We start from the raw sequence: 17,244 nt of genomic DNA on the forward strand, positions 1-17,244 counted from the left end.
ACGTGAGTCATTGATGAGGGCTCATCCACTCCCTAGACTACAAGCTCCACAAGGATAGGAACAGAGTCTGTTTTTCTTAATTTCTGGATGCTCAGCACCTAGGCCAGCACTCAACGTATATTTACTGAATGACTAGACAGATTATAAGCCAACTACTAAAATCAATAATGAATGTAAAGTGGCAATATGCTCCAAGGAAATTTTTCCTCTTAACTTCCATTATTGTTTTTACTTTGTTTTGTGCAATAAATAAAAATGAAGAGGCAAAAAAACTGGACTATGGAATAGGCTTCTCAAGAACTTCAACCCAAAAAAAAGGTCTGTAAGTTGACTACTTACTTTGTATCCAAAAGTTGAAGCTGGTGGTTACTGTCTCTGTGGGACATCTTCAATTTGGTGCTTTGCTCTGATATCGACAAGTCCACTCTGTTCAAAAGCTGAGAAATCTGGGAAAGAAGCTTTGCTTGTAATATCACATCTGATCTTTTCAGAGGTAACCTCAGATAACATTTAGTAAGCTGTATTCTAGTCCATGACATTAAGATTCAATATAATTTAATCAATTCATTTAGGAGCTCACCTTGTCTTTCCACTTCCATTTCCTATCATACACACTCATCAAAAATCAGGACCAGGAACACTGCCAAAATATTCATTAGGCTCTGAGTACTTAACTTTATAGTTCTCTGACAAACAAGCCTACTTCCTCCCCGGGACCACTATGTCCACCTGCTGGCACAAAATACGATGGGTTTTTTTGTTTGTTTGTTTTTTTACCTTGGAATTTCTATACGAACGTGGCTGCTAGTCATAGAGAACGGAACTCTTATCACTTAAAATGCCATTAAGGTACCAGATTTACCTCCATATCTAGTCAAGTCCCCAGAAAACAGATTTTGTAAATTATATCCCTCCAACTCATTTTTTTCACTACCTACCCCTTTCCCTTGTCTTTCTACTAAAATTTAATATAAAACTAATCCTATATGAAACACATTTAGTTGCTGCAAAAGTTATGATGTTCTATATTCCCTTACTTAGAAATTCATGGAACGAGTATTTATTAGACCCAGAACAAAGGAAAAGTATATCTCTTTTTATAGATTTCTGTATGTATTTTACTTGGGTTGGCTACTGGGAAGCTTAGTATTTCCTAAGCATTTATTTCCTGATGTGATAATTCTGTTCTCACTCATTCTTTGAAAAAAATTATTGGACTTGTTGTTTTGTTGTGGTTTTTTTTTCATGGCTTTATAATATCTATGTTTTTCACATAAGTAGATTTAGACCTTTATTGAATATATTTTGGACACAAGTACTTTGAATCCAGTAAATTGACCAGATGCCCTATTTTACTGGAATGGTCTCTCTTTACATGAAGAATAGCAAGCACAGCAGATACTGTGGGGCAAATCCTAGAAAACAGGCCCCTTTATGGCAAAGGGAAACTTTGAAGTAGCCAAAAAACAAACTGTAAAATGCCAAGAGTATGGGTTTATGAAATTGATCTGTAAATTTCAAGGTGGAATACTCTAAGATTCACCAGCCAGCCTACCTTCTAGCTTTGTCTGAATCCTTTCCCACAAAGGACTGTGATGAGGTAGCACACAGCATGAGGCCCAGTGCAGTAACTATTTCCTGAACCAAAACTTGGAACAAGTGGCATATAAAAGAAAGCCTGGGGGCGCCTGGGTGGCTCAGATGGTTAAGCGTCTGCCTTCGGCTCAGGTCATGATCTCAGGGTCCTGGGATCGAGCCCCGCATCGGGCTCCCTGTTCGGAGGGAAGCCTGCTTCTCTCTCCCCCTCTACCGTTCCCCCTGCTTGTGCTCTCTCAGTCTCTCTGTCAAATAAATAAATAAAATCTTTAAAAAAAAAAAAAATTAAAGCCTGATCACCTACCTATGCAAGAAGTAGTTTTGGAGCTATAATTTAGAATTTCTGGAATATAGTCATTGTTTTAGGAATGGGGGAAAGAATCTTTAAAAGTAGGACTGTACCAAAAACTCTTGGTGCTTTGCTTGCCATACCCATGAAGGGCCACTGCAGTGAGACAGAGGGAGGAAGAAATAAGGAAAAGATATTCGGGGCGCCTGGTTGGCTCAGGGTCCTGGGATTGAGCCCCACATCGGGCTCTCTGCTCAGTGGGAAGCCTGCTTCTCCCTCTCCCGCTCCCCCTGCTTGTGTTCCCTCTCTTGCTGTCTCTCTCTCTCTGACAAATAAATAAATAAAATCTTAAAAAAAAAAAAAAAAAAAAGAGGAAAAGATATGCACATTCTGGGAGCGCTGGCTGGTTTCTCAACACCATGTTATTCTTAGCTAAGAACAAATTACCTATTTTTAAAAGGCTACCTGAAATCGGCCATACCTGTCCCTCTGCATCTTTGATTTTTGTTTCCAAGATAAGTTTGGCAGCTTGCTGTTCTTTGTTCAAGTGCTGGAGCCCCTCGTAAGTTGTTTTGTGCTCTGCAGAGAGTCTGGCTATGCTGGCGTCACATCTGTCCAGGCAAACAACAAAGCTAACTCTTATTAAAGTTTAAAGACAAGCACTGAAGCTTCTTGACGTCCTGGAAAATGCATGACCCCACTCCAAGAAACTGTACTATGACTCATTCTTTTACACAGAGGTTCACAGGAATATAGAGAGCTGCCCCCATGATGGTTTTTAAGTTAAACCACAGGGATGTTGCTTAATAAGAGTAGGGATGAAACCGTCAAAGTAGCAAAGGCTTTACAGTGCTCATGAGTACAAAACTGTACATGCAGCGAGAGCCCAATGACGAAAGGCTTATACAGTGTGCTGGATGTGGCCTTTACTCTTTGGTAACACCTCCGTCCTTCCAAGTTCTTTGGGTCTTCTTTGGATCTTGGAGGCAACTTCTACCACATTTGAAAGTACTGCTCCTAACCTTTTACCACATCACCTGTGAGGCTGGCTGCTTTGAGTGGGGTCCAGAGCAGGAGAAGGCTCTGCTGCGGGTCCTAGCTGCTCTGCTCCTTGGGCCTGAGAACTTGGCAGTTCTGATGGCGCTCAAAGTATCTGTGGCAGGGAAGCTGTGTGGGGGACCTCTGTCAAACCCTAACAGCAGTGTCACAGAATAGCCCCCTGGGAATACAGAGCAAAGTCATGCCCCGTTCCAACCCAATCATCCTGCTCTGAGAAGTAGCTGTTGGCTTGCTACTGGGCTCTGGCAGAAACTACATGCCGAAGCATGGGACATTAAGTAACCATGCAACCTGGTCAGTCCGTCGTGAGCACCAAGCTTTAAAGGGAGGCATATGAGTAACACGCCATCTTCAAGGGGGAGGGATACAAAGCCATCAGGCTTAAATAGGTCCCAAAGGCATAAGTAAATTGCATGAGCCCAGACTCCCGTGGCATATACTCTTGCTACTGCCAACTTTCCTTCAACTCACACATATGGCCTCTTGAGGAGTTCCTGAGGACCAGGTGGATCGAAGGAGGAAGAGTCAGGCCTGGTTGACGGAAGGTGCCAATACGCTGACACCTTCCAGAAGAAAACTGCTGACACTTCAAAGCCCACTCAGGAGTGGCCCTCAAGGGTATCAAGGAAGGGAAACCCTCACAGTTGGCAGAAGTTCAAACAATGTATCTGAGGATTCATTTTGCCTAGAATAAAACATGGCCAGATGTTCATGGGCATTGGCTAATGGTGAGAGCCACAGAAGAAAGACAATTGGAGGACTGGTGACAAGGGGAAAGGGTTATATAAATGGATCGCTCAGAATTGACAGAGCAATTTTGTTTCTTGTGAACGCTCTCTGTATCAAAGGGGCAGGAGCCCACAGACTGTACTTCCCAAACACCCTTGCCAGCCGGGTTCTGACTCAGACCCCACCAATGAGTGGCACTTACGCTCCCCTGGCAGGGGCGGGCAGACATGTGGTAAACTGCCCATGTGAGGTTTACGGCCACCTCCAGGCACACTCCTGCAAATCACTTACTTCCATGTTACACGCAGCTAATATTATCAGTGTCTCCTTTCTGTGATTCTTGTACATCCTACTTTCCTGGGAGCCAATAGCAGTTTACTTCCGTTGTTTCCCCAAATCTGCCAATGGTTTTACAAACTCTAATTTCCTGGATTAAATCCCTTCCTGATAAAATACTTAGAGTGGTTTCTGTTTTCTTGACTGAAACTTGATGCATATATAGTCATTAAAATTTCACAAGGAAGCAAACAAAATATTAATCAACTATCTCTGGATCATACGTGATTTTTAAAAAAATTTTCATTCTTTTATAAATTGTACAACTTTCCTGCAATAAGTATATATAATTTTATGATCAGAAGAACAATTATACAAAGAAAATATTTCGATCAACAGCCGTGTACAAAGAATACATTACAATTTCATGGAATATGCACTAACCTACCATCTTTCCCTCGGCTCCGCATGAAGCAGAAATGAGGCTGGAGCACAAGGAACACAGAGCTAGAGAAATGTGGGTAGAGTCACTGTCATCAAGTGAGGTCAGGTTCAAGGCAATATACAGCAGAAGTAGAGAGGCCGGAGTTGGAACCCCAACCCATAATTCACTCATTCAGTCAATAAGTATTTGTAGGATGACTACTATGTGTCACATGATAATCATACAAAATGAGGACATAGTGGGAATTTTTTTCTTCGGTACACAAACCACACAATCTAGAAATTTAAAAAAAAGATTCTCATGCCACTACCATGATAATGTTATTCAGCTTATGTGTATATTTTTTCTATTATTGATGGAGATCTTATCTGACATTCTGTTCTTGTTCATTATCCCATGACTCAGACAAATAAGCTCAGAAGATTGGGAACTTGCTGAACAAGTCACTATAAATACACAGACTGAAGAACAAGCCTGTGACTGCTCACAGTCAGAAAATCAGCAGTCTGCGATCTTCCTAAAAGCACTGGGAAAGTATTCTTTAAGATGTTTATCTGCACTGGGGCCTCAACGAGGTTTATAAACTGTTTCCTAAATGACTTAGATACTAAAAAGGATCTCACTCACTAAATCATATAAAGTATTTGCAACCAACTATCAAAAACAGCATAGTAATTGATAAAGGTTAAAGTATAAATCCCTCTAGAAGTTTGAAAAATAAAATACTGATCTCTAGTTTATAAGCCTGAATAAAGATTAGATGGCATGCTAGTGCTTGGTTAGGCTTTCTAACAAGCTGTAAGATTTAACAAATTTACTAATCATTTTGTACTGAAATGTTGCAAATTAAAACTACTACCTGCTCTGTCAGTTAAACATGGTGGACTGAACACATGCCCTCATTTTGGCTCCCTCCTGAAAACCTATCAAGATGACTCCAGATGAATAAAAAGGTGTAAGTCCAAAAGGACAAAAAAGAATGGGAGGAAAAAAAAAATATGGGAGAAAGTAGAAAACAGACAGATGGTGCAGAAGATGGAGCAAAGCGTATGTTTCGCTACAGCGGGTGCTGTGAGCTTGAAGGGCTCCATATCTGAAAACCAACAGATGTAGGGAGAAGTTTTAGTCTCCACAGGGTAAGAGGGGTAAGAACTGGCTCCACTCGTGACAGAACACAGGAACCAGGGTAACCAAAACCAGAGACTTGAGTGGGGCTCCACCAGCTATGGAAAGCTCAACAAAACAAAACAAAACAAAACAAAACAAAAAACCTGGATCAAATGAGTTTAAAAGAAATATGTTTAAGATACTGAAAAAAATCAAAGAATAATATCTATCAAGAGAACTCTAAATTATTAAAAAAAAAAAAAAATAGGCGGAGAGGAAAGAAGAACAAGTGGGTAAGAGAAAAATGAGAAACCCTAGAAGTATACCACAGCGTCTTCGCAGACCTAACTCTAGACTGGACGTGACTGAAGATAGAGTCAGTGAGTTAGAAGACAGTAGCAAGGAGCTCACTCAGAAGGCAACAAAGACAGAGATTAAAAACACGGGAAAATAGCTAAGAGACAAGGAGGACAAATAAAGAGATGCTAACACAGAAAGAGGAGTTGAGAAGTCCCCAAAGATGGAAATGGAGAGAATGGCCTATCTGAGGGGTGAGTGCTGACAGTTTTCTAAAACTGAAGAAAAACATGAGTTTTCAAGTGTTCAGTGAATACAAAGTGGTGTAAGCAAAATAAATAGGGCATAGTGAAATTCTGATAACCTATTACAGATAAAATCTTAAAAGCTACCAGAGACTAAAGACAGGTAACCTACCAAGGACCTACTGTAAGACTGACAGCACACAGTAGGTATCAGAAGACAGCAGATACCATAATGGTGGAAGACGATGGAGAAACCTCCTTAGGATTGAGGGTAAATAACATATCATCCAAGAAAAAAACGCAAAATAAAGACACAGACTGTTTTAGACATGCAAAGATTAAGAAATGCATTGGCCACAAACCCCAAACTGAAAGAGTCACTAAATCATGTACTTCAGTAAAAAGAAAAGAGTATCCAGGAATGCCTGGCTGGCTCAGTTGGTAGGTTGTGACTCTTGATCTTTGGATTGTAAATTTGAGCCCCACATTGGGTATAGAGATTACTTAAAAATCTTAAAAAAAAAAAAAAAAAAGGCACTCAGAGAAAGGAGTGGGATGCAAGAAACAGTGGTGAACAAACTGAGATTACTGGTTAATTTATTGTATACGCTGAAGAAAGTAAGCTACCAGCTCAATTATTCCAACCTTAAAAGTCTTTTCTTGGTACTGACTCACATTTACCTGAAGCTGAACAACTTGTTTAACTCATTTTGTTAAAATACTATAATCCTTTTTGGAAGCAACAGAAAAAAAATTAATGGGACAAATTTTTTTGTAAATATTGACTTAAATACTTAAAAAATTTTTAAAAAATATTTTAAACAATCTGACAAAACTGCATATATGCATTTAAATTTTTTCAATATTCATAGTACAATATACACAATTAAACAATAATCATGCCATTGTTCTTCTGTATTAGAAATCTTTTTTGAATGTCAATGCCCGATGTTGAGGAAGTTTGTAGAATCAAGGTGTATCACACACTACTGGTGGAAAAATAAATTTTACAAGCTTTCTATAGGGCAACTTGGCAGGATATACCCCAAATATTGAAACATAAAATATTTCCCTGTGCCTTTCAATCTAGTGTCCAGTGAATACAAAGTGGGGTAAGTAAAATTATTAGGTATTAACCCCAAAGAAACAAAGCTGTGAGAAAAAAAAAAAGGCAAACTAAATATAGTTCTGTATCTGTGTAAATTCCTGCTGTTTAACTTGCTTCAATTTTAGAATACAGACCAAAATCCTTTAAAGTGCCCAAAAAAGGTTGCTCCCTACCCTCTAATTTCCAGCATCATCTCACACATCTCTATCCCTTTTCTCCTCTTCATCCGGCAACACTGATTATATTTCAGGGCTTTGAACTTACCTCACTCCTTCCCACTTCGAGGCCTTGACCCATGGTGTTTTCTGTCTGGAATATTCTTCCCTGACTACTTCACTTGGTTAGTTACTATTCATCCCTTAGAGCTAAGCACACAAGTCACTTCCTTAAGGAAGCCTGCCCAGAGCCCCTAGAGATCAGGCACACCAATTATACAATTCGAGAATGCCCCACATATCTCTTTTGCTGAACTTCTTGTAATTAAAACTTTTTATGATTGTCATTATTTTGGATCTCTTACTCCTTGTTTCATAATATACTCTCATTATTGGTCCATGCATGGCTCACTTTATTCAGTTAATTATTTTTAATAACTGCTCCCATGAAAGTAAGCATTTTGAATCTTGTATCATCATTCCCTTGTTTTCCTATTAAGATAATTAATTAAAAGCCAAGAAACAGACTTTTAACCACAGAGAACAAACTGATGGTTACCAGAAGGGAGATGGGGTGGGTGGGTGAAATAGGGGATGGGGATAAAGGAGTGCACTTGTGATGAGCAACAGGTGATGTATAGAATTCCTGAATCACTGTGTTGTACACCTGAAAGTAATATAACACTGTATGTTAACTATCCTGGAATTAAAATTAAATTGACTTTAGACAATTAATTGCATACACACACGTATGTAAGTACATATATATGTACATATGTATGTAAATATATATGTACATATATAATAGCATGCATATTTCTCCAAAGTATGTATATGTATGTTTTAGTTGAATTTAACTTTTACAAAAGGCATTATGTCATATGCAATATTTTGGTACTTATTTTTTCCACTTATTATATTGCTAAGACTCATCTATATTGCCATATACCACTGTAGTTCATTTTGACAATAGAATAACATTCTATGGTTTGTTACAATTTATTTGCCCATACTCCCATTGATGGGCACTTTGGGTTATTTCAGTGTTTTGCTATTGTGAATGATGCTGTTGTGAACAGGACCCCTTGTGGTACAAGAATTTCTCTTATGCAGAAATTGATGGATCATGGATATGGGATGTTCAACACTGGAAATGTTCAATATCAGACTCCACTAACTCATACTCCCACTAGCAATGCATAAGAGCTCCTAAGAAGCTACAACCTATCTAAATGCTTGGCATTTTTAGATGTTTCAGATGCCAGTCAACTGTGTGAAAAAAACATATTCTGTTGTGTTTCTGAATTTTCATTTCCACATCAACCATAGATGTTAAATCTCTTCACATGTTTATTGACCAATTATGTTTCTGCTTTGGTAAAATGTCATTCACTTTTCTTACCCATTGTTATGCTGCGGTTGTTCTAATTATTCTTATTAATTTGTAGGAAGTCTTTATATGTTCTTAACACTAATCCTTTACCAGCCAATATCTTCCACAGTTTGTAATATCTCCTTTTCGTCTTTAAAGGGTCTTTGGATGAGCAATGTTTTAAATTTTAATATAATCAAATCCATCAATGCTTTTTATGTCAAGAAAAAATAAAAGGTTGAAAAGATATTCATCTATATTTTTCTATTAAAAATTTTTAAGTCTGATGGACATTGGGGAGGGTGTGTGTTATAATGAGCACTGGGTATTATATAAGACTGATGAATTGTGCACAGACCTGTACCCCTGAAACAAAACATTATATATTAATTAATTGAATTTAAATTAAAAAAATTTTTTAATAAATAAATAAGGAAAGCAAAACTTAGAAACCCCCAACAAGAAAAATAAAACAAAGTTTTTAAGTCTTATTTTTAGCATTTCAGCCCTTTCCCCATCCAGAGCTGATTTTGTATCTGGTATGAGGTAGGAAAAAAATTATTCTTTTTTGACATGGATAATATATTTTTCAGCTCCATTCATTGAGCAATCCCTCCTTTCTCCACGGATCTGCTGCCATCTACGACATATATCAAAGTCCCACACATCTGTGGTTCAATTTGCATACTCTCTATTCTATTCCATTGTTCACTCTTTCTATCCCAAAGCCAAGAGCACATAGTTTCATAACAAGTCTTGCTATCAGGTTAGGCAATTCTCCCCTCCCTGGTCATGTTCAGAAGCAGCCTGGATATTTTCTGACTCTTAACCCTTACATATAAACATTAGGGTCATTTTATCAAGTTCAATTTAACACTCTTTTGGGATATTAACTGGAATTTCACTGATTCTGAAAATCAATTTGAAAGAATTGACATCTTTAAAAATATTAAGACTTCCTACCTTTGAATATATCTATCTCCATTTACTTATGTTTTCTTATTATTTCTTAATCAAATTTTTAAAAATTTTCCCTATAGCAGTCTTGAACAATTTTTGTTAGATTTCTGCCTAGTTATTATATATTCTCTGATTTTATTTTAAGTATGTTTTCTAGGTATTTGCTATTGTTTTATAGTAAGGAAACTGACTTTTGTGTATTAATATATCTACCCACCTTGCTAAGTACACATTAACAGATCAAAAGAGAAGAATATCTGACTTGAACGGATGCAAAAAACACTTGAGAAAACCCAATACAAATTCATAGATTCTTAATGAATTAGGAATGTAAAAAAACTTACTTAATCTGATAAATCTATGTTTAAAAAAAAAAAAAAAAAACTAGAGCAGGGGCACCTGGCTGGCTCAGTCAGTTGAGTGAGCAACTCTTGGTTTCAGCTTGGGTCATGATCTCAGGGTCCTGGGATCCAGCCCCGTGTTAGGCTCCATGCTCAGCGTGGAATCTGCTTGGGATTCTCTCTCTCCCTCTCCTTCTGCCTCTCCCCACTGCTAGTGCATTCTCTTTCTCTTTAAAATAAATAAGTTAAAAAAAAAAAAAAAAGACTACAGCAATTATCATTCAAAATGGAAGAACACTGGAAGAATTTCATTAAAGTAAAAACCAAGAGAAAGATGCCCCCAGTCACAACATCTACTTAACACTGTATTGGAGGGTCTAGCCATTGCAAAATGACAACAAAAAGAGACTAAGGATACAAGGATCAGAAAAGAAGAAATAAAATTGTCATTATTTACAGATGATATGATTTCTATAGAAAACTCCAAACATCTACAAATAAATTATTCAAATCATAAGTGAAATTAAATAATTGTTTTGCAGTAAGTTTGATGTCTATCTCACCTACTAGATAGAATATAAATTGCAAGCAAGAGGGACGATATCTGCCCTTTTCATCACAAAAACCCATGTCCAGTACATTGCTTTGCATGCAGTAGAGGCTCCATAAATATTATTGAATAAGTGAACATAAAGAATATTTACTATGTACCATGCACTGTGCAAGATCCTTGATACATATTACTTCATTTCATCTTCACAAATCATCCCCATTCCACAAATGATGGTTAAAAATAACACCAAATACAGACCCTTCTTTTTTGAGTTCATAATTTTTTATCAAAATATTTAAATCTGGGGCACCTGGGTGGCTCAGTCAGTTAAGCAGCTGCCTTCAGCTCAGGTCATGATCCCAGGGTCCTGGGATCGAGCCCCGCATCGGGCTCCCTGCTCAGTGGGAAGCCTGCTTCTCCCTCTGCCTGCCACTTCCCCTGCTTGTGCTCTCTCTCTCTCTCTCTCTCTGTGTCAAATAAATAAATAAAAAATAAAAAATAATTTAAATCTTATTTGGGGACATCTGAGGTTTGAACATACCATGAAATAAAAAAAATATATTATAGAAAGGCTTTATTTTCCAATCCAAACACAGCTTTCCGGTTAGAAACTGTCAGATATCACTACATCAGACCAGTTTCATTATCTTTGCAGAGCTGTTTGAGGGACAGACTAAGTTTGAAAAAGTTATTTAGAAAGGTCTCAAAATTATCCTGATGCTCACGGCTCACTGATTTTCACTAGCTATAGCTTGGCTTCAGTATTACTTCTCACTTGGAAACACAAATACTACAACATAAATTTCCATTAACACCAAGGAGTAGTTACATAGATTAAATTATGGCACCCCCACGCAGCAGGACACTCCATATCCAAGGAAGTAGTATGCTAGATCTATGTGCATACTTGAAGAAAGCCCGCAATATATTGCTATGCAGGAGCACTGAAGTTGCAGAATAATACATATAATACTTTGTAAAATTAAAATGACACTGTTAGGTAATTGTTATGCTGCAAACCATCTTATTACTATGATGATAAATTATTACCTTATGACTATGTATGAGAAAGTCTAAAAGGACAGACAGCAAGCTGCTAACATTAGTTAGCTGTAAGGAGTAAAACAGAGCAAGGGGCTGGTGAGCCTTCATTTTTTTATGTTATATATTTCATAATGTTTCTGACTATTTATTACCAGCACATTTCATTTCTATGCCTTTATAAATAAGGGGACAAACCGGTGGGGGGGGGGCGCCCGCGGGGTATGTGTGTGCGGGGTAGGATACCAAAGCCTGCCATCAGAAAACACACACAGTGGAATCCACTCCCGTTTTCTTATGTTAAAAACAAAGTTATCCTTACTCTCAAATATTTCAGGAAAAAAACTTACATATGAAAGAATAATAGAGTAAATGGAACAAAATGTTAACACTTGTGAATCTTGCAAATTTTCTGTAGGTTTCAAATTATTTCAAAATAAATAAATAGATAAATAAGAAAAAAGGGGGAAGCTATATAGCTATCTTAGCTAATATCGAATTAAAGGCATCATTCTTGTCTTAAAAAAAAAAAACACTCATAAAAGACAGCCTCAGGGTTCTAAATATAGCTGTGTGCATGGCTCAACAGCTTTTGTTAAACAAGAATTCACAATGAATCTGACCAGTTGCCCTATTTTATCCCAATGTTATATTATAGATGAACCAATAATGTAGTCATTCCAAAATTTCCCTTTTCAGGTCTTTAGATAGCTGTCTCCCAGGTGCAGTTCTTGATTGTGGCCCTCCTGTGGCAGAGTCACTTTTCACCTGGTTATCAGATCAATGGTGGGGACGTGGTCAGAAGTCCATCAACAGAGTCCCAAAGGTCTAGCAATGGACCTGACCAGGCAACATGCTTAAGCAGAACGTCTCTTATAGTTTGTGACATCGTGGCCTAGCGCACCAAAGGCAGTGACATTTAAAACATTAAGTTGTTCATATTCCATATTATTATTACCTATAACATATATAATAATCCCTGCATATATACACAATTAAGCCCTTAACGGCAGACAATAATTTAATTGAATCAGATTGTAGAGCAATTTACGTCACAGGGTATTGTCAAAAACAGTAGAGGGCACCTGGGTGGCGCAGTCGGTTAAGTGTCCGACTCTTGGTTTCAGCTCAGGTCATGATCTCATGGTCGTGAGACTGAGCCCCACGTCAGACTCCACGCTCAGTGCAAGTCTGCTTGAGATTCTCTCTCCCTCTCCTCTGCCCCTCCTGTTCATTCTCTCTCCCCCGACCCAATAAATAATAAATAAATAAATAAATAAATCTATCTTTAAAAAACAAACAACAAACAAACAGTAGAGCAATTTACCAGCAATTAATGGAGCCTAAGATCTAGGTGTGATACCTGCAGAGGCCGCCAGCTTAATAAAAGATCGGGGAAAGAGACAGTCAAAGAGAGTCCTGCTAAAACCACTGTCTTCACAGGATGACTGAGCACCAGATGCTTTATTTTGCAGGGGAAACAGACATCACTAAAATAACCCAGCCAAGTCACTAAACAACAACAAAAGCAAACAGGGGTAAGGGCTTGTCAACATCCAGGATTGCTATGCTATATTACCTAAAATGTCCAGTTTTTAATAAAAATTATGAGACACACAAAGACACCAGAAAATGTGAACTAAACACGGAATAAAAGGAGGAAAAGAAACTGCCAGTGAGAGGGAACAGGTGTCAGATTTAAAAGACACAGATTTCAAGGCAGCCATAATAAATGCAGTATGATCAAAGAAATAGAGAAAACACCCTTTAAGAAGTAAAGGAAGGTATAATGACAAAGTCTCATCAAATAGAGAATATCAACAAAGAGACAGAAATAATTTCTTAAAAGGACCAAATGGACCCAATCAAGAAAATGAAAAGAAAACCCTTAGAAAGGGGGAAAACCTTTTCAGCTCAGATATCTGATAAGTGAACTGAGTCTAGAATATATAAAGAACTCCTACTGCTCAATAATAAAAAGACAATTAATCCACTTAAAAATGGGCAAAGGATCTGAATAAACAGTTCTCCAAGGAAGACGTACGAATGACCAATAAGCACGCTGAATGATGTTCAGCACCATTAGTCAGTAGGGAAATGCAAATCAAAACCACAAGACAGGGAGCCTGGGTGGCTCAGTCATTAAGCGTCTGCCTTTGGCTCGGGTCATGATCCCAGGGTCCTGGGATCGAGCTCCGCATCGGGCTCCCTGCTCAGCGGGGAGCCTGCTTCTCCCTCTCCCCACCCCCCACTCGTGCTCTCTCTCACTATCTCTCTCTCTCTCAAATAAATAAAATCTTTAAAAAAAAAAAGGGTTAAATATAGAGTCACCACATTACACAACAATTACACTCCTAGGTATATATATATCCAAGAGAAATAAAACATATGGCCACACAGAAACTTGTATGTGAATGTTCGTGGCAGCATTATTTATAAGAGCCTAAGATTTTTAATCTGATGATGTCTAATTTATCTCTTTTCTCCTGTGCACCTGGACTTGCTTACCTTGAGGGAATTTGTGCGTCTGCCTCAGTCTGAAGCTATTTCTCCTCTAAGGCTCTGACGCCACAAAAAAAGACCTTGTAGAGGAAACTGGAAGTGGCCGCTGAGCAGAAGGCCAAGTAAAGGACCAGCTGTTCCAGTAGGAACGGGAAAGCTGAACTCCCTTAGCTCCACTCTAGGGGGAGGGGAAACCCTCTGAGAAAGTCCCGTTCAGAGTGTGCCACTCTCAGTGGGGTAAGGGCGTCTCTCTCCTCCAGCAGAATCACAGGGGAAGCCGCGGGGCCTGCTTCCTATCAGTGAATCACCAGTGGGTCCATAAACACTAGAAAATAAAACCTGAAACAATACAGAAGCCTAATAATTTAAGACTATCACTTAAAAAGTTCATACCCCTGGGGCGCCTGGGTGGCACAGTCGATTGAGCATCCGACTCTTGGTTTTGGCTCTGGTCGTGATCTCAGGGTTGTGAGATCCAGCCCTGTGCCGAGGCCTACATCGGGCTCTGCGTTCAGCATCGAGTCTGCTTAAGATTCTCTCTCCCTCTCCCTCTGCCCCTCCCCTGCTCACACACTCTCTCTCTCTCTCTCAAATGAATAAATAAATCTTAAAAAAAAAAAAAAAGCTTATACTCCTCCAATTCAATGCAAGAAAGCCAAAACCTCGCCAATGAATTTTTTTTCATGTAAGTTGATTTCAACAAGTCTCATTAGCATTCCGGGGAAAGACTGGTAGAGCCACAAAACAAAGCAAAAATAGGGGGTGCTCACAACAATAGGGGGTGTGTGATTGTTTCAGAGTAAAGTATTTGTTACAGAGAAGGAACCTGCAGGGTAGAGAAGTTAGTAAGAAACTGCAGAGGAAAAATGTAAAATTCCTGAAAATATTTCAAGGTCATCTCTCCATTTTGTAATTGGAACCAGCTTCATGAGGATAACTTCACGGCCGCTGCCCTTGTGGTAATAAGCGCTCCCTCGTGTTACGTGTTCACTGCATGCCATGCCCTGTGCTAGGCCTCGTCCATATTTGGCCCCACTTAATCTTCATCTGCAACTAAAGTGCATAGGCAGATCCTCAAATTTTCCAGAAGTCCCTGCTCTGCCCTGTAGCTCTGAAGCCCTTCTAATTCCTCACTCTTCTGGGAGGTATTGCAGAAAGGGGTTGCTTTTAAGCCAATCTCCACAAAAAGAATCCAGGTTTTTTAGTCCTGTTACAGTGATTTTCTAGATCATTAATTCATCCAAACAAACATTTATTGAGTATCTACTCTTTTCCAGAGAACTGTTCTATGCACACATGTTACAAAAGTAAAAGATACGGTACTCTGCCCCAAGACAGTGAAGAAAACAGACAGATTCAATAGAACAGAATGCTAGGGGAGCTCAGGAGAGTGGGCTATCAGGGAAGACTTCCTGGAGGAGGCAACATTTGAGCTGACCTTGAAAGGCTGACTAGAAGTTAGAAAAAAGGGGAAAAAGGCATGCTGAGTGCAAGAACAGCATGTGCAAAGGTACACAGATAGGAGAGCATGGCCCATTCAGGGAATAACAAATAGCGGATCACTGCTGAAAGGTACAGTGCCAAGGGTGAGAGAGATAAGGAGGTCAGTGGGGTTCATCACCAAGGGTCATACTAAGAAGACTGGAGCTGACCCAAATGAGAATAGAAAACCACACAACTAGGCCTACATTCAATCCACGGAGCCCTGTGCTGAGACTGATGTTCACCCACCAGACCCAAACACACATGCCCAGCATTCAAGGCCCTTCATGTGCTGTCTGCACAAATACCCCAACACTACCCTCCTCTGCTCCACAGAGGCTTTGGATCCTGTGGGTCCTGTTCTTTCTTCCATCCAACCCTTTACAGACCACCCTCATTTTCACATCAGCCTGATTCGAACAGCTCCCGAGTAGACTTGTACTTGACTCTTAATGGCAGCAGAGGGCAGAAGCAGCCCATAAATATTTTAGAAATCGTACATTTCCAACAGGTTCCTGGGTGACTCCAATGCTGCGTCCACAGAGCATGCTTTCAGTAGCAAGGGGACAGAACAGCGCCTTCTATACCATCTGAGGTCAAAGATCTCTTTTTCTAAATTTCTAATCTATGGCAGACCAATATTTTCAGAAAATAAAATAAAAATAAATTACAAGGAAAATGAAAATTTTAAGAGACACAAAATGAAAGTCTCAACTTTATCTTATTGGGGTCAATAAACATAATATTTCGAATGCCAAATTACACAGGTCAGCTGCGCTCTCCCAACCTTTACTTCCCTGAACACAGCACCAATTGCAGCAACATAAGAAATTATGGCATGCTCATAATCAGGTGTAACTTCTACCTTAGATTTTACGGGCAAAGGAGGGGATATACTAGAAGAATGCAAAGAATTTGCTTTGGGGCTTTGTGAATATATACTTTGCGAAGTGGAGTTGATGAAAAACAGCTCTTGACAGATACAGTCCCACACATCCGACCACCTACCTTGCCACTCTTCCCCGAAGGTCTCCCAAACCGGAGAGCTGACGCATCTCCAGAGTCTTTAAGGCAGAATTCGTTCCGTAGCTGATGTTGTCCCGGGCCCGGATCTGCTCCTGGAGTACCTGGGCAACACAAAAAACCACCAAGAGGGTCATCTGAGAATGTACATGCTGCCACAAAAGCATTTTATACTTTTGGCAAAAATAAGAACATTTAACTGCATTCATAAGAGGCTCCTTTTTAACAGCCACCTGATATACACGTATACAGAGAAGCAGGGGCTTAGAGAGACCTCAGAGATCTCACACAGACCCAGTCCCTTAATCTGCCACTAAAAACCCTGAGACTTGGATGTCACGTGACTTGGTGGAGCACACCCCCCCCCCCCCCACCTCTCCTGCTGCTGTAGGACGGGGCAAAGCTCAGACTAGGACTAAGACCCTGGACATTTGCTATACAGTTCAGAGCTCTTTCTACCACCCCAGGCTATTTTTCAGTAGTCACTGCTTTAAGTGAACACTCCCTAAATTTATCAGGAAGCAAAAAATTAAGAGCAAGCAGGGACAGGGATGGGCAGGGGTTGTCAAACAGGTCCAAATTCAGTTCCTCTAGCTGTGTGATCCTGGGCAAGTGTGTAAAGTTCTCTTAGCTTCCTTGTCCTCATCTGTTCATAGTAATGGTG

The 17,244-nt window shown here is 39.4% G+C and overlaps 1 protein-coding gene across 3 annotated transcripts in view; it reads right to left on the reverse strand.

The window, feature by feature from the left end:
* FAM81A (family with sequence similarity 81 member A) overlaps positions 1-17,244 on the reverse strand; it is a 128,900-nt gene that overhangs the window by 24,331 nt on the left and 87,325 nt on the right. For all 3 annotated transcript variants that reach the window (XM_036107063.2, XM_036107062.2, XM_036107064.2), the window contains 3 exons: positions 16,566-16,684; positions 2,367-2,496; positions 340-446 (listed from right to left, as the gene is read on the reverse strand). In XM_036107063.2, the coding sequence (XP_035962956.1) occupies positions 340-446; positions 2,367-2,496; positions 16,566-16,684 (356 nt within the window). The remainder of the gene's footprint in view (positions 1-339; positions 447-2,366; positions 2,497-16,565; positions 16,685-17,244) is intronic.

This window comes from Halichoerus grypus, chromosome 8 (genome assembly GCF_964656455.1).
Source record: "Halichoerus grypus chromosome 8, mHalGry1.hap1.1, whole genome shotgun sequence".
Lineage (NCBI taxonomy): Eukaryota > Metazoa > Chordata > Mammalia > Carnivora > Phocidae > Halichoerus > Halichoerus grypus.